This window comes from Chrysochloris asiatica, unplaced genomic scaffold, assembly GCF_000296735.1.
Source record: "Chrysochloris asiatica unplaced genomic scaffold, ChrAsi1.0 scaffold00009, whole genome shotgun sequence".
Lineage (NCBI taxonomy): Eukaryota > Metazoa > Chordata > Mammalia > Afrosoricida > Chrysochloridae > Chrysochloris > Chrysochloris asiatica.
The window spans coordinates 20,878,171-20,901,674 of NW_006408527.1; the positions used below are offsets into that span (position 1 = coordinate 20,878,171).

The following is a 23,504-nucleotide window of genomic DNA, read 5'->3' on the forward strand; positions in this document are numbered from 1 at the left end:
CCACACCAGGGCTCCAGGGACCATGTTAGGAATGTGTTAAAGTAAATGGAAGCCCTAGAAAGGAAGAATGACAGTGCTGGTGTGGAGCTATAGAATACGCACAGAACTAACCATAAGGTCAACAGATCTAACTCACCAGGTGTTCTTAGAAACCTTGTACAACATCACTATGGGTCGGAATTGATGGCACACAACAAATAAAGCTGAATGACCTGTTTTCATAATTAACAGGATACCTTTAGCAGAGAACATTGCTAAATATGTCTAAAATGTCAATTATAGAATCTAGAAAAGCTACTGAATTTCTTATATCATTGCTTTTAACATCCACCCCCACCCCCTGGAATATTCTTAATATGGGGACTTTAGAAGACCTTTCTAGTAATTTGTGCCTTCAATTAATTGACATTTGCAAGTATAGGTAATTACAGCTTGCTCGTTGGGAGTGCCCTGAGTCTGCTGTAGCCTCTTGTAACCTAGTGACAGTAGCAATTAAATGAAATGCGGATGAAGCAGCACCACTTATGTATTAATGTTTAAGCCCTAGTAGTACAATGGTTGGGCTTCTGGTGTGGTGCTGTGGGCTGAGTTGTGCACTGAATTGCAAGGTCAATTTGAACTGCAAGGTCAAATTCACCAACCACTCCTCGGAACCCCTATACAGTGAACAAAGTCAATGGTTAAGTATTCAGTTGCAAACCATAAATTTGGCAGTTTAAACCAACCCAGCAATTCTGTGGGAGAATGCTTTGACAATCTACTTCCCTAAAGTTTGTTGTTGCTAAGTGCCATCAAGCCTAGGAAAGCCCTATGGGGCAGTTTTCAGTTCTATAACTTATGGTTGCTGTGAGTCAGAATTGACTCAACCAGCAACCAATAGCACCAATAACATGATTGTTTTTTTTAAACGCCGGCGAGTCGATTCCGACTCACAGTGAACATTCATAGGGTTTCTGAAGATTGGTTGGTGTGGTTTAAACCATACCAGGGCTGCAATAGCGTTATACTTACACATGTATACAAATACTTCCACACATATATGAGGGCGGGGTCTTCAAAAAGTTCATGGAAAAATGGAATTAAAACATAATGGAAGTTTCCCATGAACTTTTTGAATTCCCTGTGTGTATATACAGAATACTTGTTATCTGTAAACTTTGTGTTTATTTAGATCTTAAATATTACAGACCTTTTTTTTTTTTTTAATGTAAACAATTATAATACGTACTTGGCAAAACGGAAAAAAATGCCAATGAAATTCTTTTTTTTTTTTTAAGATTAAGTGGGAAAATTCATCACTATAACTGTGTTTTGTTTCTAGTGTCTGCAGAAGCCAAACTTGACCACAGACACAAAGGACAAGGAATACAAACCCCATGATATTCTCCAGAGGCAGTCTGTGCAGCCCATGGAAACATGCCCCCCAGCCCGAAGAGCAAAGCGCATGAGAGCGGAGGTGAGAATCTCACAAAGTCTCAGGCCCCAGTACAAATGTTCTGACTTTCCATTGCTGACCTGTATGTTGCCCAAGGTATTGAACCTTGTTAACCTTACGGAGTGATGCTTGTGTGTATTTTAGCTTTCTCATTGTGAGAACTATGCCTTCAAAATGGTAAGCAATTGAAGAACTCTTGAGGAACTCGCCTGGGCGACAACTTCTTAATTGTTAATGATCAGAATCTTAAGAAGAATTGGAATTCTTTGGGATCCTGTTTGGATTGTCTAGTTAACCCTCGAACTCCTGGTGTGGGCACTGTAGGATTAGCACCCGACTATGAGCCTTGTGGTTGACAGTTCAAACCTTCTGGTGGCTCCTCAGAAACCCTCTATAGGGTCAGACTCATGGTACTTAGCAACAGCAAAAGTTAATCCTCACAAAATTAGGCTGGATTTATTGTAGTTAAAGGCTAGGAGATGTGAAGATAAGGGAGATTTTTGCTTATAGAACAGTTTTTAAACAGCTTTAAAAAAGATAGTGAAAACCTTTTCTCTCAGACTTCTTGGAAAAGGCATATAGAATCAGCAGGAAATATTTGTCTTAACAGAGAAGAATTGGGCAGGAAGCAGGTATTGAATAAATAAATGAAAGGGAAGCATGAGGGGAAACCCAGAAGGGGCAAGAAGCTGAGAAGAAAGGATAGCTCACTTTGAGATTTTTTTACTGAGAGATTTTCCCCTGGGAATGGGAATAGTGTATGTCCCCAGGTACCTTATTCCCATACAGAGAGGCATGAAGATTTTGGATAATTGCTTAGCCTGAAGGGGCCTATGAGTTTTAGGACTTGGGTAATTATATAGGGAACATTTTAGAGCTTGAAACTTTTATGTTGGATTAATTTTGCTTCTTGATCAATTGCTGTTTATTATTGTTATGTTATTGTTGTTGTTATGTGCTGTGGAGTTGGTTCCGACTCATAGTGACCCTATACAGGGTTTCCAAGGCTATAAATATTTACAGGAGCAGAAGGCCTCATCTTTCTCCCACGGAACAGCTAGTAGTTTCGAACTGCTGACCTTACGGTTTGCAGCCCAATTCGTAACCACTACGTTATTAGAGCTCCTTGTCATTGTTATAGATTTTAAAAATCAGATATTATGTTTTCTGAGGAAGTGGATAGATAAAAGAATTATTTTTCACTTAGTTAAGTGGAGATTTGTAAAAGTTTAGTGACTCCACTGTTTTGAATGAAGATTAAAAGTTATTCGAAGAGCACATACGCATGCTTAGAGTTCATTTTCAGTAAAGGAAGACTGAAAAGCTTCTACGAGGGAAATAGGAGTCATTCCCAATTTGGGTAGTAAACCTTAAAATAATTTGTTCCTGATCTTTTGGCTTTCCCTCATTAATTTGAATTTTTTCTTACTTATATTTTGACCACCTCCATGATCTTTTCTTAATAAAGATTGAGAATTCCCTATTAATACAGACAAGGAGCCCTGGTGATACAGTGGCTAACTACTGGGCTGCTAACCATAAGATTGGTTCAAACCAAAGATGTGGCAGTCTGCTTCTGTAAAGACTTACAATCTTGGAAACCAAGTTCTACTTTGTTCTGTAGGATCAATGGTTATTAATAGATAGAATTTATAAAATTATATACTTAGTTACTTTGAGATTCCAGTTGGATGTTTTGGGTTTTTTTTTATTTGACATAGTGTAAGCTTTTATTATTATTATTTTTTAATGTTTTGTTGTGAATGATATGATCGTTTACATGAGAGATCGTTTACATTCATTCCATCGTACATCATTTCATTGCCATGGTTCCAATCCCCTCCATGCATCATCAACCGACCAAAGGGTATACCCTAGAAACCTGCCCCCTATACTCCCCCCTTCCTCCCAGTCTTCAGCCCACACAGTCCCTCTCCCTCTCTGGATCCAAAGTCCCCAGCTGCTTCATCACTTCACTCCAATTGGATTTTTAAAGGTGATTTCTTTCTTTTGAAAGAAAATTTTAATGTATACAAAATTATTTGTAGGCCATGAATATTAAAATTGAGCCCGAAGAGACACCGGAAGCCAGAACTCATAATCTGAGACGACGAATGGGTTGTCCTACTCCTAAATGTGAAAATGGTAAGTTAGTTTTATTCATGAATAGAAAAGAAGTTAAAAAGAAATAAAAAGCCATTGTTCATTAAGTATATATACACAAATATAGTATCATCTTTATATGTATGTATGTATGTATGTTGTTGCTACATGCCGTGGAGTCAGCTCTGACTTAGAGTGACCCTGTACAGGGGTTCTGAGGAGCAGCTGGTGAGCTTGAACCACCGACCTTGTAGTTCAAACAGTTACAGTGCCACACCAGGATTCATATACACATATATACTTATGTTGTTTTTAAGTACTGTGGAGTTGGTTCTGACTCATATACACATATATACTTATGTTGTTGTTGTTAAGTACTGTGGAGTTCGTTCTGACTCATGTGACCCTGCACAGGGATTCCAAGGCTGTAAATCTTTACAGGAGCAGAACACCTCATCTTTTTCCCGTGGAACAGCTGATAGTCTGGAATGGCTGGTAGTCTCGAACTACTGACCCGGAGGTTGGCAGCCTGACTCATAACCACTGTGCTACCAGAGCTCCTTATGTATATATGTAGCAGGGTCGCTTTGAGTCGGAACTAACTCCATGGCACACAACCACCACCACCACCACCATATATATGTCTAAGTTGTTAAGTGTTGCGCTGTGGGCTAATGCGTCAGACTGCAAAGTCATTTGAATTGCAAGGTCAGTGGTTCAAGCCCACCAGCTGCTCCTTGGATACCCTATACAGACAGGGTCACTATGGATCAGAATCGACTTGATGGCACTTAACAAAAAGTGTCATAGGTTTTCTGAGGAGCTGCTGTTGAGTTTGAACCACCAACCTCATGGTTCAAACCAACCTTGTGATTGAGGTAGGACTCCAAGTAATTATTAATGAGACTATAATATACTAAATACTGGGTTGGGTTTTGAGAAATAAAGCATCAATATATCAGTGTCCCCTATCCTCATAATTAACTGACCAGTGGGGCAGATACAGATGAATTACATGTATACTAGGTAGGTGGTAGAGGTTCTCAAGGGCAACTATAGTTGCATCCTGAAATTTGGTTCAGTCACACTCATTAAAAAGAAGTGATTTAGCAAAAAAGGCATAATCAGCAGATACACTTTCCAAATTTAAATTGTAGTTAATAGTTGTTTGCCTGACTCCTTTTTTTAAATTTTTTTTTTATTAAAGCTTTTATTGTGAATTGAATGATAGTTTACATGGGAGAACATCGGTTTTGCACTCATTCTATTGTATTTTGTTTCATTGTAATGATTATAATCCATCCCCTCCATCAGTTAATAGTTTGCTTCTATTCCTTTGTTTTTGTTTTTTGATGTACACAAAAACATATAATCATTTGAATAAACAAACTGCTCACAGCCTTTCTCTTTCCATGAGTCTATAGAGTTCTCAGCTGCTCTATTTCTCCATGCCTTTACCTCTGTCTTGTGTGGTTATACTAAAAAGGAATTGCTGCTTCTCTGGTTAGGGTCCCATGTTCCACACATGTTCTCTCTTTATGGTCCTTGGGTCTTCTCTTCCTGGAATGTGAGATTAACTACTCCCTCTTTATGTTACAAAACTTTATTTTTACAGTTGTAACAATTAGTCATGAGAACAAGTTGCAATGAGTCATGACAACAAGTACTCACTATAGAATATAATGCATCCTATCCCCATCCTCTTTCACCAGACCCATCTAGACAAAATGAAAAGTATTCAGTGGGGATTCTACCTCCTCTCGCAATCTCTGAAATTAAACTTTGTATTGAAAACTTGTAAGCCAGTCACTTTGTACCTTTATAGCACCCCCTCAACCCCCCAATTTTATGTAGCCAATGTCTAAATTGCCCATCCCTATCAACCCTGTGTACAGAAGGGATACATTTAATCCTTGATGTGAAGACTCCTTCCCTCTCTGTTGGTATTTGGAGCTACTACATCCATTAGTATAGGTCAATCTCATCAAATTGTAGCAATTTGCACTTGCTTCCTTTATCAAATTTTGTCTTCCTCTAGTCAAGTTCTGATCATCAGGCCATTGAAGCTAGGTCAAATGGGTACTATCTGCAAGTTTGGCTGTGCATGTGCATCTCCCCTCACTTCATATCAAGCCTGATTTAAGTCACTGAGAGGTAGACTTGAAGCTCTCTTAAGAAAAATTCTATGTTGGCAGACACACACACACAAAAAACAATGTCATTAAAATCGACTATACTTAGGGACTGGTTGGTAGAAAGATAGCAGAGTATAGTGGAAAGTAGATTATTTAAAAATACAGACCTGAGTCTGAATCCTGACTCAGCCACTAATTAGTTGTTTGATCTTAAACATGTTTCTTTGACTTCTTTTAATGTAAATTTTATTTTTGCATAAAGGATTAAATCATGTAAAGCATTTAACAGTGCCTTCCACATGATAATTCAGTATTTGATAGTGAGTTTTAATATTTTTATGCGGGTTAAGTGTACTATGTTTTGGAATCCTGGTGTGGTGCTGTAAGATAAGCACTAGACTACATGGTGGATTTGAAACACAAGGTCAGTGATTCAAGCTCACCAGCTGCTTCTCGGAAGCTCTGTGAATTGACAGCACTTCACAGCAACAGTAACAGTTTATTTCAGCCAAAAACTTAAGTTTGAGACCAGCAGTTGAGCAAGTTAAGTGGTTTTAGATCTTATATAACATATAAGAAGATATATTCGACGATTTGTCCATGTCTTGTCATGATCAAGAAGAGTATGCTTTTATTAATAAATTCTCTGTCTTGGATCTTAAAAGTAGATCTCCTAGGAAAGTCGAGAAACCTGAATACCACCTTATATGCTTCTGTTTTCCACAATTTAAAATTTAATAGCATGAAAATTTTTTATTATGGTAAAGTATTCATCACTGAGAGCCCTTAAATAGTAACACTGGTTACTGTTGCTGCTAAATTGAAAGCAACATGAAATTGTTTGTGTTTAGTGTGTGCTTTGGTGGGAAGGCAGGGAGTTAGTGAGGAGAGGGAGGAAGCAGAGAAAAGCAAAAAGAGCTAACTTTGAATTGCCTCCTACAGAGAAAGAAATAAAGAGCATCATTAAGCAAGAACCCATTGAGAAGAAAGAGTACACTGTAGAAAGTGAGAAGGAAAAGCCGAAGAGTCGATCTAAAAAAGCCACCAATGCTGTGAGTTAATACCTTTCTTTAGTCCTCTCCTCTTTTCTTCCCTCCCTCCCTCCCTCCTTTTAATCTTAAAATTTGTAATTACTAAGAATTGAATGTTCTTTCTATACATATCCTTCCACTATCCACCACTATCCCCCCAAAAATCCGAACAGATAAACTACAATAAAATACTAGCCTAGAACATGCTTTTATTTACAATAATGGACCAAAAATGTCAGAATTCCTGTTGAATTCTCTGCTTTGCATTGTTGGTGTTAAGTGCCATCCAGTTGGTTCTTACTCATAGTGAACCTGTATAGGGTTTTCAAGGAGCAGCTGGGGGGTTTGAACTGCCAACTTTGTTGTTCACAGTCCAGTGCTAATCATATAGCGCCACACAGGAGTCCATTAGATGATCATTGGAGTGTGGTACTGGAGGATAAGCAGTGGACTGCAAGGTTACTTTGAACCAAAAGGTTGGTAGTTGTAATTCACTAGCTGCCTCTTGAAAACTCTATACAAGGTTGCTATGAGGCAGAATTGACTCCACTGCACTGAAGAACAACTGCTTTCTCATGGTTATTTGGTGGGAAGCTTCTGAACTCTGAACCTTAATGAGAAGTTATAGAGTAGTATTTAATATGAGTAATGAAAACACTTTTTAATCATTGATAAAGTAGTTTTTCCCACTATTTTGGTTAGGTTGGTAAATATTCCCCCTGCATCTTCTATCACGTTTTGGTGGTGTAGTGATCTCTGTATCGTGTGTGTGGTCACAGCAACCTCTGCGCAGATCTGAGAACAGAATGTTACCACTCACTCCCCAGTTTGGCTGGTAATCTATTACCTCATCCTTTTTTTTCTTGGAAGACTTCCTTTTTCTAAGGAGCTCTGGTAGCGAGCGTAGTGGTTACAAGTTGTGTTGCTAATCTAATGTTATCTGAAACTACCAGCCAGGAGAAAGAAGAGGCTTTCTGCTCCCGTACAGATGTACAGCCTCGATAACCCTATGCAGGGTCACTATGAGTCTAAACCAACTCCATGGCATATAATCAACTAACCAACCAAATCTTTCTGTAAGGTACTTAAAACTGCTGTTAAGTGTCTTCAAGTGGGCTCTGACTCATAGTGACCCTGTATAGCATTTCCAAAGAATAGCTGGTGGATTTGAACTGGGGACCTTGTAATTAGCATCAGTGCTTATCTTACAGTACCACACCAGGACTCCAAGGCACTATAAGCTAGATATTTAAATAACAGACACACAATTGAGAAAAGCTAGGAGATTACTCTATCGAATTTGAAGCATTATGAAATATCCCTTAGAGAAACATTTTCATTTGCAGCATAGTGGAAAGACTAGATTTGTTTTGTTCTTAGAATTTCATAAAATCCAACAATAAAACATGCCTCTTTTTTCTGTACCCTTTTCATTGCTACAGGTGGATCTGTATGTTTGCCTCTTATGTGGCAGTGGCAATGATGAGGATCGTCTTCTCTTGTGTGATGGCTGTGATGATAGTTACCATACTTTTTGCTTGATCCCACCTCTCCATGATGTCCCCAAGGGAGACTGGAGATGCCCTAAATGCTTGGCTCAGGTAACAATTGTCTTATAAAATTACTTTCAGTTTTACTTTGGTTTTAAGTTTGTCAGTGAGTAATAATGAGGCCCGTGTTAAAAACTGTATTGGTTCAAGGTAGTAAGAATGAGGTCTTAGAAGTAAATATCACTGCTATGCATGTTGTTAATTGCTGTGGAGTTGGTTCTGACTCATAGTGACCCTCCTCTGTAGGGTCACTGGTGGGTTTGTACCACTGACCTTGTGGTTTAAGCCAACCTTTCGGTCCAGTGCTTTATCCTACAGTGCCACACCAGGATTCCACTATGCAGGTACCTGACAGGGAAAAAAAGTCACGTAAAGACATTACATGCTATTTACACAGATTCTTAAAAGCCACTGAACGACTTAAAAAATAAACATCATTTCATAGTTGTTGTTGTTGTTAAGTGCCATCGAGTATATAACCATTAATAACATTTTGTAGGATTTTTTCTGTTTATATACAGTTTTTTTTTTTAAAAGCAAATGGAATTAAACTGCAGGTGTTGTTATTTATAAATAACAAGGGTTCAAAATGTTGATGGAAAATTCCAATGTCTTTAGTTGCATTTTACCCCCCAAACTGTTTGAAAAGCCCTCTTGTATAATAGAGATATTTTCATGTAGCACTGTGATTATTGATAGTTTTAATGCCTGAGTGGTGGGTTGGTGGTGGTTATGTGCCGTGGAGTCAGTTCTGACTCATAGTGAACCCTGTACAGGGTTTCCAAGGCTATAAATCTTTATGGGAGCAGAAAGCCTCATGTTTCTCCTCCCACGGAACAGCTGGTAGTTTTGAATTGCTGACGTTAAGGTTCGCAACCTGATTCATAACCACTATGCAATCATGAGTGGTATCACAGGTAAAATCTAAAAATAAGTTTTCATTACCTTTGAGTATTTTTGTGTATTATGAAGCAAATTACTGCATCTTATACATATACTCTTTGAACCTCAGTCTCTTTTGTTTTTCATGTCATTACTTGACTGTAATCAGATGATGTTTGTTTGGGAACCATTCTATTTCTGTCCAATGATGTATTTCTATTCTGATCCCTTATATATTGGCTATTATTTTAACTCTTTGTAGGATGTTGTTTCTTACTTCTAACATTGAAAATGTTACTTGATCCTAGGTAGGAAGTCAGATCTATAACTTCCTTTTATAAGTATCTAATTATTCCAGGTTATGGTGTTAAAATCCAAAATCAAATCAATTGCTGTGGCATAGACTCTGACTCCTGGTAACTCCAGGTGGTGCGGAGTAGAACTGTGCTCCGTAGGTTTTTCATACGTAGGACTTTTTGGAAGCAGGTAGCCTTGTCTTCTGAGGTGCCTCTGGGTGGGTTCAAACCATCAACCTTCAATTAGTAGCCACATGCATATTTATGCTACTCAGGGACACTTGTTATAGACTTCCGTAATTTTTGCTCAATAGTACAGCCGTGTTCTGCCCAAAATTAATTTTGAACAGATTTAACATAGAAGTATAATGAAACCTTGCATTTTATATGCCGGTTTGGAGAATGATCAGATAAACTTGTCGTTTTCAAGTGTCATTTCTCATCACTGAGTGAAAACTAACCCCGTCTCCCCCTGCCTTCTTTTCCAGGAGTGTAATAAGCCACAAGAAGCTTTTGGCTTTGAACAAGCAGCCAGAGACTATACGCTCCGTACTTTTGGGGAAATGGCAGATGCATTTAAATCTGATTATTTCAACATGCCAGTCCATGTATGTACATATATAGTGATAAAAGATTATATATATAAGAATTTAATAACTTTTGGAGAGAGGTGTATCTACCTCTGACAGTAATTATTATTATTATTATTTTAAATGTTTTATTGTGAATTACGTGATAGTTTACATGGGAGAACATTAGTTTTACATTCATTCTATCGTATATCATCTCATTGCCATGGTTACAATCCCCTCCATGCAATCTTTCCCCAGTACCCCCCGGGTCTTCAGCACACAGTCACTCTCCTTTTCTGGATCTAAAGTCTCCAGCTGCTTCATTGCTCCACGTCATCATCTCTACCTTCATTTCAGGCATCACTGCTTCTCTGGGTAGGGTCCCGCTCTCTGCTCTTCTCCCTTGATGGTCCTAGGGACCTCCGCTCCTAGACTGAAAAGTTAATCACTTCCCTCCTTGCTATAAAACATCTACCTTTACATTTCCAACCCTCACAATCAGTCCTGATAACAATTATTCACTATTGTATCACAAGAGACCTGTCTGCTTTTCATTACATCAGCCCCGCCTAGTCAGATTGAATACTACTCACTGGAGATTCTACCTTCCTTCAGACCCTCTGGATCTAGTTCCCTCTTGAAAGCTTGTAAGCCAGTCACTTCTTGCCTTTGTAGCCCCCCACGCCCCATTTAGGGTAGCCAATGCCCAAGTTGCCCATCCCTGTCTGCTCTGTGTGTGGAGGGTGTGGGAATGATTCTTGCTGTAAGGACTTGTTCCCTCTTTTGAGCTACTGCTTCCATAGGTATAGGTCAAGTTCATCAAATTGTATGAGAATACTTATTTTTTATTTTTTTACTTATGGTTGAGCTCTGATCATCCAGTCACTGAAGCCAGGATAAGTGGGCATTATCTGCAAGTGTGGGTGTTCTTATGCATGCATATGCCCTCTCTTCTTATCAGCTGGATGCTTCACTCTCCACTCTAGTCCTTTGTGGCTGTGTCACTGACTCCGGGCCCAAGAGTCCCCAGGTCGTGCCACACTGCTGGCCAACCAGGTCTTTACCCGGGCTTAGCTCACCGCTTCTTTGCTGACAGTAATTATTATGCACAATAAAACATTCATTTAATTTTAATTTTTCATTTAAGGATTTCTCTAAATATAGACCTTCCACAGAAATAGTACAGTAACAGATTACCAAGAAATAAAAATCACCAGCAATCCTTTCAGCTCAACAATTGTCGTTTTATAAAATGTAAGACAATATTAATGCCTATTATGTGTTAAACATTATGTTATGTATTGAGATTACATTTATCCTCTAGTTATACATTAAGTATAAATCAGTATTGCAAATTTCACAATAGAGTCCATTTTTAATTCTTTAGTATATTCACTTAGAAGGATAAACATGTTTCATTTAGCATTTCATATTCTTTCAGATGTTTAGTATTAAATGATTTCCTGCCATACTTCTCAATATTGAAGCAGTGCCTTTTCTCTCTGCTAACAAAATGCTACAGGAAGCACTTTGTGCCTATAAATGTATAGGGTTTCCTAGGAGTAACTAGCAAATTTGAACCACTGACTTTGTGCTTCAAAATGACCTTTGAAGTCTAGTGTATTAACCCACAGAACCACACTAGGACTCCATTAGATCTCTTTAGCTAGATTATTATTATTTTGGAAATATGTAAATTTCTTTTTGTTGTTGTTTGCCAACTGATTTATTTCTTTTTTAACTTTTTATTGTGAAATGAGTCAAAGTTTACAGACCAGATAGATCATCAGTTTGCATTCAACAAATCTTAGACTTTGATCTCATTTGGATCATTAAAACCTGCTCCATGCAACAGTTATCCTGCTCGCTCCTTGGGATTCCTGTTGCATCCCACCCATCTTCCTATCTCTTCTCAACTTGGTTCTTAGAAAACTATTTCCCATTTGATTTTGAATGATTAACCATTCCATGGTGAGCTTACATTGCTTGTGTTGTTGTCCCCCACAGTAAACCTATCTACTGCTTGGCTGAAAATCAGCCATGAGGATGATTTCCTTTCCAGATCTGAAGGGTCATCAAGGGCCATAGTCTCAGGTTCTTCCAGGCTCTTTCTGATCATTAAACCAAATATATATTATTATTATTAAATAATTTTGAGCTTTGTTATACATTTTCTCCTACTCTATCCATTACCCTCTAATGGCACCGACTAGTTCTTCTGGTCTCAGAGTTGTGGAGACTGATGTTCACATGTTCCGTTAGTCCCTTGGACTAATTGATTTGGGTTTTTTTTTGGAAGGAAGATTACTGGGGCAGGAGAGAGTAATTTTCTTTTTTTACCCCAGTGACACACATTTATGAAACCTCAGCAGTGTGTGAGTGAAGCGTTTTCTTTCTGTCCTCAAATAACATCATGGTACATAAAATACTTGCTTATTTAATGTGCTTTAAATTGATGTGTTCCTACTTGAATTTTCATTTCTTTTGTCCCCCTTGTGCATTATAATATATCTTCATGTGTTTGCTTTAACCCTTTTTGGTGATATTAGCATATAACTTCTTATTTTATTGGTTATCTTACTTAAAAGATGAGGACATAAAGGATAGACATTGAAGTTACTTTTGCCCCTTTACACTCTGTCTGGTGGCTCTTTAATACTAGGGCATTCTCCAGAATGAGGACTCTTTTTGTTAATATTCTGTACCACATTTTTCATCGTCTGTTGCCTGCATTGCTCTCAGTCAGATCTAGTGTAAAGAATGAAAGAATAGAATTGGGTAATGCGTTTGAAATGTATCAGAGTATAAAGCATCATTCAAATAATGTTAATTACGATTACTTATTAGATAATAATAATCAGTGAAGTTGCAATGAATTATGTTTTTTTTTATTTCCTTGCTGTCCTTTGCAATAGTGTCCAAGTTGAACATGACAGAGGAACATTTAGTACTCTCTTACTTCTTAGTTACAAAATTCCTTTTAGAAAATAAGAGTTGTATGAATAGTCTGTGACCAGTGATGAAATATTAAATGGACATAATTTTTGATAGAATTTGTCCAGTGCTCATCTAGTAAAATGTAGATGCTCACAGGTGACAGGCAATTGGTGTGTCTAAGAAAATTCAGTTCTTTTTCTCTTTGTTTTGGTTTATTTCCAGATGGTTCCCACAGAACTGGTTGAGAAAGAATTTTGGCGACTAGTAAGCACTATTGAAGAGGATGTCACAGTGGAATATGGAGCTGATATTGCCTCAAAGGAATTTGGTAGTGGCTTTCCTGTCCGAGATGGGAAAGTCAAACTTTCACCAGAGGAAGAGGTAGGCTTGAGAGGCCAGCATTTAAAATTGATAGTTCAGCATGTTCTTGATCTAAAGTATATTGTTGTTGTTAAGTGCCATCAAGTTGGTTCCAACCCATAGCGACCCCGTATATAGGGTTTCCGAGATGGGCTGGTGGGCTGATGAGTTTGAACCACCGACTTTGCAGTTTTAAACCAACCTCGTGGGTCTAGTGTTTATCCCCCAGTGCTACACTAGGACTCCCTAAAGTGTGTATTACTAAATTAAGAAATTGTTGTTGTTAAGTGCTCTCAAGTTAGTTCTTACCCATAGCGACCCTGTATAGCATTTCCCAGGAGCAGGTGGTAAGCTTGAACCACCAACCTTGCAGTTCAAATGGCTTTGCAATCTGAATCATTAACCCACAGCGCCACAACAGGACTCCAAATTAATAAGTTTACCTGTAAAAAATGAAAGCTCATGTATATTGCTTGGATATTGTCTGCCTGGTTGACTTAAAGTGATTTATGATCACTGTCAGCAAATCTTAATGACCAGATAGATAGTTAATGATTACAAGAAAAGTAGAACAGAGTTCTAATCCCAATGAAATGTGACTTTTCATTGTAGTGATATGGGAAATTACTTGTTGTATTACCCTGGTTCCTTTTTCTGAGAAGAAAACATGAGAAATTTGGCCTAGACCTAATTATTGTTACACTTAAAAGTTTATGAGTTTATTTTCTATACTAACAAACTCCTTACTAGTTTTCTTGTAAAGTTTTTTTTGCAATTTAACATAGATAGGCTCTTATTATCCATAATCATATATGTATGACTTGATTTATTCTCAAAAACTGAACACCCGTGCCAGCACTAGACCAAAAAATAGAAAATTGTTGTTGTTAAGTGCTCCTGAGTCTGTTTCTACTCATAGCGACCCTGTTCAGGGTTTCTAAGGAGCAGCTGGTGTGTTTGAACTGCTGACTTTTGGTTAATAGTCCAATGTTTATCCTACAGCACCACACCGGAACCCCAGAGCAATATTAACACCCCAGAAAGCCTCTCTTTTTCCCTTCTCCCTTTTACTACTGCCCTCAGAGTAACCACTTCTGACACCATATAATCATAGACTTTGTACTATTATTTAAAGTTCAAAACCAGGCAATACTAATTTATGATATTTGATGTCAGTGTAGTGACCCCTCTCTCCCTCCCCTGCCATATTATTTTGAAGATTATTTTAAGGCAGCTTCTTGACGCAGATTTCTAAAATGCTAGCATGATATAGATAAACTTTTATATCTTTTTGTCTTCTTCTTTTTAGGAATATCTTGATAGTGGCTGGAATTTGAACAATATGCCAGTGATGGAGCAGTCTGTCCTTGCTCACATTACTGCTGATATATGTGGCATGAAACTGCCTTGGTTGTATGTAGGAATGTGCTTTTCTTCGTTCTGTTGGCATATTGAAGATCACTGGAGCTATTCAATTAACTATTTGCACTGGTAAGAAATTCCAAATAGAACTGATGAGTAGTTTGCAAATAGGGAAGGACAACATTTCCTTTTCATTTCAGATATAACTGTCTAAAAAGTAATAAACTACTTTTTATCCATAAAATTTTTTCATTTTGTTTGGAATAGATATCATAATAAATTAAGATAAAGGTTCTTTAAGATTCCTAGGAAGCTTGTAAGTCTGGTAAAATTGCAGACATGTTTCTGGATGGAGGGTGGACAGCTTTTATCTGAGTGCCAAAAAAGTTTTTCTTATAGAAAAATCATTAATATTTACATTTACTGTGGAAAGTACCAGTTAGTGGCCCGGATATCCCTTGGGGAGAGGAGTGGAGTATAGGTATCATAGTTTCTGTCTCCACGTTGTGACTTCCAGCTTCTCTTTTGTTGAGATGAATTCTAACTTCACTACCAACAACAGAGTAGGCCTCATTCCTCTCTGGGTCTGTGGGGGTGGGGTAAGCAGATATTTGAACTTGTTTTTAAACTCTTTAACCAAAGACATTCTTCTTTCACAGTTTTTTTTTTTTTTTTTGCCCCTCCTCTGCCTCCTGTTTCCTTTGCCTTTTTAAGTACAAAAGTATTTGAAGATCTATAACCCACTCAAATCCCCACTCAAGGAATTTGGAGATGTACCACAAGAAAGAAGGATTGGCATATATATGTATAGCATCAGTTCTGCTTCCCTGGACAATTACTCCCAGCTGTAAAATGAAGATTATGTTTACCATACCTCACAGGGATGTTACAGATTAATTGGTTGACAGTTTAAAGTGCTTTGAAGAATAAGAGCTCTTTAGAAATGTTAATTCCATTATTAGTGTTTGATTTAACCTCATCTGTCAGAATGGGCAAGGGAAAAGGAAGATGGAGAGTTGCCATCCCTCATCAATTATAGGGAATTGTGTAACCACATATCCTGTAGCTAGCATATCTTACATTCTTAGGAATTCTAGATAGTTCCGTTTTCCAAAGTGTCATATAAAAAAAGTTCAAGACACTCATGAGGGAAAGGCTCATGTTTAAACTTTATATTTGAGGATGGAAAATGCATTACATATGTTCAAATAACTTTATACTTCCTTGATTTGAGCATGCCTTTGTAGTATTGTTTTATATAGCAGGGCCTGAAAAATATATACTGGTTAAGCATTTTGTTTATGTTGGTATTGCAGATTGATTTATTTTTATGATCTCTTTCTAGGGGTGAGCCCAAAACTTGGTATGGAGTCCCAGGGTATGCTGCTGAACAACTCGAAAATGTAATGAAGAAACTGGCTCCAGAACTATTTGTGTCCCAGCCGGATCTCCTCCATCAGCTTGTGACCATCATGAACCCCAATACCCTGATGACTCATGAAGTGCCTGTATGTTCTGGGTTACTCCTCTTACCCCTCATGCTTATTTCACTATTTTTATTTTTCCCTGCTGCTCTTTTTTATGGCATTGATTTAATGATGTGTTTCCATAGCATAACTTGATAGCAGAAACAGCTGTTTTATACAGTTTGGCAAATATTACATTAAGTCAGTGGGACTGGATCTTCAGACACCATAGAAACCAATTAGTTACAGTTAATAACTAGATAGCTAAGCAGCCTTGCATTGCAAAAAGTGCCATGTTCTTTTTCCTTAAATGTGTAATTCATTGTTATTGATGTCATTGATTGGCCATATTACTGTGATTTGGTTGAAAGTGTGTAGAGCATAGTAATTTCACAGACAACAATTTATGTATTTTTTATTTTGTGGCATTTGTTGAAATTCTTTAGCGTAGCAGCACTTCCTCCCTGGGTACCCTGTTTCCGTTCATCCTTTTCTGTCTTCTAAACTTAGGTTTTTTTGGGTAAATGCTGCCCATTTGATCCTGTATAGTTGATTGTTCTATGAAGTATTTTACTCATACATTGTTTGACTGAGAAGTGATTTCTGATGGTGGATTCAGGCCCACTAAGGGCCACAGTCTCAGGGATCACTAGACATTTATAGATATTTTCTTGGAAACTTTGTATTGTGAATTGAGTTAAGGTTGCAGGTAGTTGAGGGCCAAAGCTTCAGGTTCTTACAGTCTCATTTTGACCAGTAAACTCAATCCTTAAAATGCAGTTCCTTTCAGAGCAGTTTTGGATCAATTTCTAGTCTAGTCTCAGAATTGTGGAGACTGCTTCAGCTCTTACCATTCTTCTTTTTCTGCACATCAAGAGGCCAGTAGTTGAACCAAAATGTCATGCTTACTGGATCTTAGTAATTATTTTACATTCCTTTTCCCGATTAGGAGTCCTGGTGTGGTGCTGTGGGATACTTTGCCAGACTGCAAAGCTCTTTGAACTGCAAGGTCAGCAGTTCAAGCTCACCAGCTGCTCCTTGGAAACCCTGTACAGGGTTGCTATGGGTCTGAACCGACTTGATGGCACTTAACAACAATAACGACATTCCCAATTAAGATGGTTTTGAAAGAAAAGGAATTTCAAGGTCTTGAGCCTGAAGTATTAGGGCTCCTTTTAAACCGAAAAGTCCTCTGATGCTCTTTTCTCACACATTGCAATGTGACATATTGTACCTTTGTATACTAGTTTAATAGAATACAGAGACTTAGGAAGCAAGATTAAGGTGTGCGAACTTGAAGAGTTCATTTTAGTTAACGAAATCAAATATAAATGATATATGTATAGTGTTAAAATGTGAGTTCTTGATCTTGGCTGTGACATAAAATTTTTGCTGTTGGACGGTTTCTTTGCAGGATCTTAAATTATTCCTGAACTATGGAAATAATGACTTAAATACCAAAATACTATCATCTCCTTATTAATGGCATTTTTCTTTTTGAACATTCTATTATGCTTTAGGTCAAAGTTTACATATCATACTCAGATTGTTCTGTTAGATTAGTTGCCATTCTCTCTGTTTTCTCTGTCTTCTCGTCATCTTTACTTTTGGGCAAATGTTACCCTTTTGGTCTCATACAGCTGATTGTAGTCAGGAGCACATTTTTCATGGATGTTACTGTTTTATAAAACAAGGAGCTCTGGTAGTGTAGTGCTTACGAATCGAAAGATGAGGCTTTCTGCTCCTGTAAAGATATATAGCCTCGGAAACCCTGTTCAGGGTCGCTATGGGTCAGAACCGACTCGATGGCACTTAACAACAACATTGTTTTATAGTCCTTCTATTTGACTAAAAGTTATTTTCAGCTTCAAGTTAAATGGTTGTTTTATGGGCATTCATCTTCGAATACATCTAAGTCTTTGTTTTCTCCCTCCCCTTTAATTTGGAGTTTTTACCCATTCTGGTCCTTGTTGGAGTAGTTAATTCATTGTTGACATTTTCCACACTGACTTCTTTTGTTGTTGTTAATCCCCTTGTTGAGCAGTTTGCTCTAAATGAGAACTCTCTGTCTTTAATAATTTAGCAAACTATGAAGGAGCTCTGGTAGCGTAGTGGTTACGAATCGGGCTGCGAACCTTAAGGTTAGCGGTTCGAAACTACCAGCTGCTCTGCGAGAGAAAGATGAGGCTTTCTACTCCCGTAAAGATTTATACCCTCGGAAATCCTGTATAGGGTCGCTATGGGTCGGAGCCGACTCGACGGCACATAACAACAACAACAACATGTGGGGGTTAGGTTCTCAAAAGTCCTTCATGCATCAAGGGACTCATGGTTTACGGGGTAAGACTTATTTTTATCGATGGGTTCTGTGTTTATGGAAAACCAGACAAGGGTTCATAAATTAGATGAGCTAGGTCTTGGTGTATGAAGAATATGTTTGACAAAGAATGTGAAAGGGAGGAAGTAGTCTAGTTAGAAGGAATAGTTCTCATGTGGAGGGTACCCAGCCTCTAACTTTAGCCTGTTTCTGACTTTGTTGTTGTTAACAGTTAAATACTGTTGAGCTGGTTCTGACCCACAAGGCTGGTAAACTTGAAACACCAGCCTTGTGGTTTGAGGTACCTTTGCAGTCCAGTGCAGTAACCCACAGCACTGTGTGAAATGTTGTTAAGTGCATTTCTCACTCATAGTGACCTTGTATAGGGTGTCCGAGGAGCAGCTTATGAGGTTGACCTGCCAACCCAGTGGTTCACACTAAGCTGGCAGTCTGGTGCATTAACCTCCAGCGCCACACCAGAGCTTCACTAGCAATTTCAGCATGAGAATTTGTGTGCCTAGAACAATAACCTCCGGTGGGGCTAGGAAATATATGAGGGAGCTTCAAATAGTTTTGTGGGAAAATAGAATTTTTTTTTTTAAAGTTTTATTGTGAATTATGTGATAGCTTACATGGGAGAACATTAGTTTTACATTCATCTTGTCGTATATTGTTTCATTGCCATGGTTACAATCCCCTCCTCGCATCACCAATCAACGAAAGGATACATCCTACAAGCCTGTTTCCCCACCCCAGGTCATCAGCACACAGGCCCTCTCCCTCCCTGGGTCCCGAGTCCCCAGCTGCTCCATCTCACCCCGTCATCATCTCTGCCTCTATCTCGGGGATCTCTGCTTCTCTGGGTAGGGTCCTGCTCTCCGCACTTCTCCCTCCATGGTTCCAGGGACCTCTGCTCCTAGCCTGCAAAGTTAATCACTCACCTCCTTGCCACAAAATGTCTACTTTTACATTTACAACCTTCACAATCAGTCCTGCTAACAATTATTCACCCTTGTATCACAAGAGACCTATCCACATTTCCTTTCATCAGTCCCACCTAGATAGATTGTATACTACTCAGTGGAGATTCTACCTTCCTCCACGCCCTTTGGATTTAAGTTCCCTCTTGAAAGCTTGTAAGCCAGTCACTTCTTGCCTTTGTAGCCCCCCCCCAAATTTTGGATAGTCAATGTCCAAGTTGCTGTTGCCCATGCCTGTCCACTCTGTGTATGGAGGTGGTGGGAATGATCCTTGCTCTAAAGATTTGTTCCCTCTTTTGAGTTGCTGAGTCCATAGGTATAGGTCAAGTTCATCAAATTGTATCAGATTACTCTTTTTTTCCTCTTCTTTCTTCTTCTAGTTGCACTCTGATCATCCAGTCATTGAGGCTAGGTCAAGTGGGTATTATCTGCAAGTGTGGGTATTCTTGTGCATATGCCCACACTGCTATTGTTTTGTATTTTTCCTGTCAGTCTTTCTTTCAAGAGATTTCTTCTGTTCTAGCCACTCCAGGCTGGTCTGCCCATCCTCCCAGAGGGAAATTTCCCACCTCTCAAGATTCTGGATGCTGTTCAGGATTCCACCTATATATAGTCTTATGTAATGTAGAGGCTCCGCAGGTAGCATCCTTCACTGGGCATGTTATATCCCATTTTAGGTATTCCAATCAGTTATGGACAGAAGACGGACTTACAGGCTTTCTATGGTGATATTTTCCTATGAACTTTTAAAAAGCACTTCACATAACTATCCTGGCTCACTTTAAATTGACAGGAATGATGAAAGGTAAGTTTGAGGTCCATGTCAGCTCTGGATGGTAGAGAGTTGATTGGGATTCTTTAATTGGTGATATTGTTAATTGCTGACAAGTTGGCTCTTGTATAGCAAACAAAGTGTTGCCCCTTCCTTTTCCATCTTCATGATCATTGTTCTGCCTGAGTTGATTATTATGGTCTCTGTGTATTTTGAGTGCCTTCCAACCCAGAGGATTAATTTTTCCATAAAATATCAGACAGTTTCATCTGTTGTAATCCACTGGCTAATTTTGGGAAGTAAATTTCCAGGCCCTTCTTGTGGTCTGTCTTCATCTGGAACCTGTCCACCATGGGTGACATTGACAGTATTTGAGATACCATTGTGGCATAACGTTGTATCATTATAGTAATGTACAAGTCACCAGCAAGTCACTGCAGTGCAATAAATGGACAGATGAGTGGTGGCAGTTGGCTCTAGGACACCTTATTCTGAGATGATAATTTTGAGATATTTTAAATTGTGGCTGTATTCAGAAAAATAGGCTGTCATCTTAGATGTTGCCAGATTGTTGGTAGTATAAGCCATGTTTTCTACTTAGCTATTAATAAGTTATAGTTTGGATACTACTCTGTCTTGTGGAAGAAAGGAAGTAGCTCTGGAATCTATTCTATCATAATTTTCCCTCCCACCACTTTTTATTTATTTATAGATAATTATGTAAGTAGTTTCACTTACTTTTGTGCGAATGCATAGTAGAACCCTCCAAGGGTGGGACTGGGATGTCCACAAGCTCAGGCACCCCTATAGTTACCAGAATGGGGGTGCGCAGACAGCAAGGGACCAGTGAACAGATACCAAAAGAAAAAAATGTCCACACCTTTATCTCAGTGGTTCTGCCAGGCGTCTACGGCCTCTCCAATCCTTCCCTCGCTTGGTCTCAACCAAAATGGCAGCTCCTGGAGCAGCTGAGCATCCCGCACTAGTAGAAAGCAATGGATTTCTTGCTTCTGCCACAAATTCCCCCAGCTGTGAGCCTTCTAACCTTCTAAATATTCCTTTATATGTGGTTCAGAGTTCTGGGACCATCCCCTGAGCCTACTTGGTCGGGTATTCTGTGTTGTTGTTGGCAGAGCTCCTTTACTACATGTCCACCCATTCCACCATCTTGTTTGTTGTCCCCTTGACTTACTTTCAATTGACAGAAAGCTACCTTTTCTGAAAAATGATCTAATATCGTTGTTGTTCTTGTTAGGTGCCATTGAGGTGGCACCTACTTATAGCAACCCTGTGAACAATAGAATGAAACTGCCCGGTCCAGGGCCAGCCTCACAGTTGTTGCCATGCCCATTGGTGCTGCCACATTGCCAATGCATCTTGCTGGGGGTCTTCCTCTTTTTCTCTGACCCTCCACCTTACCAAACATGATATCCTTCTCCAGTGACTGGTCCCTCCTGACAATATGTCCGAAGTATGAGAGATGAAGTTTGGCCATCCTGACCTCCAAGGAGCACTCTGACTGCACTTCTTCCAACACAGATCTGTTAGTTCTTTTCTTTTGGCAGCCTATGGCACTTTCAATATTCTCCTCCAACATCATACCTCCAAAGTATCAATTCTTCTGCAGTCTTCCTTATTCACTCTCCAGCTTTCGCATGTATATGAGATTATTGAAAATACTATGGCTTGTGTCAGGCACACCTTAAACTTCAAGCTGACATCTTTGCTCTTCAACACTGTAAAGGGTCTTGTACAGCAGGTTTGCCTAATGCAATACTGTGTTTGAGTTCTTGACTGCTGCTTCAATGAGTGTTGATGGTTGATCCAAGAAGAATGAAGTCCTTGACAACTTTATTCTTTTCTCTAGTGATAAGAATGTTGTTTATTGGTCCAATGGTGAGGATTTTTGCTTTCTTTACATTGATATGCAATTCATACCGAAGGCTGTGGTCTTTAATCTTCATCAGCTAAGTATTTTAAGTCCTCTTCACTTTCTCCAAGCAAGGTTGTATCATCTGCATATCACAGGTTGGTAAGGAGTCTTCCTCCTATCCTGATGCCACGTTTCTCTTCATAGAACCCAGTTTCTTGGATTATTTGCTCAGTATACAGGTTGCGTGAGTATAGTGAAAGACAACAACCTTGTTGCACACCTTTCTTAATTTTAAACCATTCAATATTACCATTTTCTTTTCAAACAACTGCCTCTTGATCCAGGTATACGTTTCTCATGAGCACAATTAAGTGTTCCGGAGTACTCATACTTGGCAATGTTGTTCATAGCTTGTCAATGTTGTCCATAGCGTAGTCAGTAGAGCACAGGTAAACATCTTTCTGGTATTCTCTGCTTTCAGCCAAGATCCATCTGACATCAGCAATGATATCCCTCGTTCCATGTCTTCTTCTGAATCTGGCATGAACCTCTGGAAGTTCTCTGTCAATGTATGTTTGCAGTCATTTCTGTAGTACCTTTAATAAAACTTTTGCATGGGATATCAAAGTTATTGTCCCATGATTCTACATCACTTCTCTTTGGAATGAGGACTAATATGGATCTCTTCCAGTAGGTTGGCCACATAGTTGTCTTCCAAATTTCTTGGCATAGATGAGTGAGTGCCTCCAGTGCTGCCTCACATTGTTTAAAGATTGCAATTTTTATTCCATTAATGCCTGTTGCTTTGTTCTTTGCTAATTCCTTCAATTTACCTTGGACTTCTTCCTTCAGTATCATTGGTCCTATGATCATATGCTACTTCTTGAAACGGTTGAACATGAACCATTTTCTTTTGGTACAGTGACTCTGTGTATTCCTTCCACCTTCTTTTGATACTTTCTATATCATTCAATAATTTGTTCAGAGAATCCTTCAATAACGAAAGACAAGGCTTGAACTTTTTCTTCAGTTCCCCCAGCTTGAGAAATGCTGAGCATGTTCTTCCCTTTTGGCTTTCTGATTCCAGATCTTTACACATTTTATTGTAATATTTGACTTTGTTTTCTTGAGCTGTCTTTGAAATTTTCTGGTCAGCTATTGTACCTCATTTCTTCCATTTGCTTTAGCATACCTATGCTGGAGAGCAAGTTTCAGTGTCTCTTCTGATACCCATTTTGATTTTTTCCTTCTTTCTTGTCTTAATGACCTTTTGCTTTCTTCATGTATGATGTTCTTGATGTCATCTCACAACTCTTCTGGTCTTTGGTCGTTAGTGTCTAATGCATCATTTCTGTTCTTCAGATCTCTAAATTCAGGTAGGATATATTCATGGTCATATTTTGACTCTTGTGGACTTGTTTTAAATTTTTTTC

General features: G+C 38.7%; 1 protein-coding gene across 1 annotated transcript in view; it reads left to right on the top strand.

Moving 5' to 3' along the window:
- Positions 1–23,504, top strand: part of KDM5B (lysine (K)-specific demethylase 5B) — a 98,547-nt gene that overhangs the window by 50,123 nt on the left and 24,920 nt on the right. The window contains exons 5-12 of the mRNA XM_006834125.1: positions 1,322–1,456; positions 3,484–3,580; positions 6,616–6,725; positions 8,147–8,305; positions 9,921–10,040; positions 13,164–13,322; positions 14,611–14,792; positions 16,009–16,171. Coding sequence (XP_006834188.1) covers positions 1,322–1,456; positions 3,484–3,580; positions 6,616–6,725; positions 8,147–8,305; positions 9,921–10,040; positions 13,164–13,322; positions 14,611–14,792; positions 16,009–16,171 — 1,125 coding nt within the window. The remainder of the gene's footprint in view (positions 1–1,321; positions 1,457–3,483; positions 3,581–6,615; positions 6,726–8,146; positions 8,306–9,920; positions 10,041–13,163; positions 13,323–14,610; positions 14,793–16,008; positions 16,172–23,504) is intronic.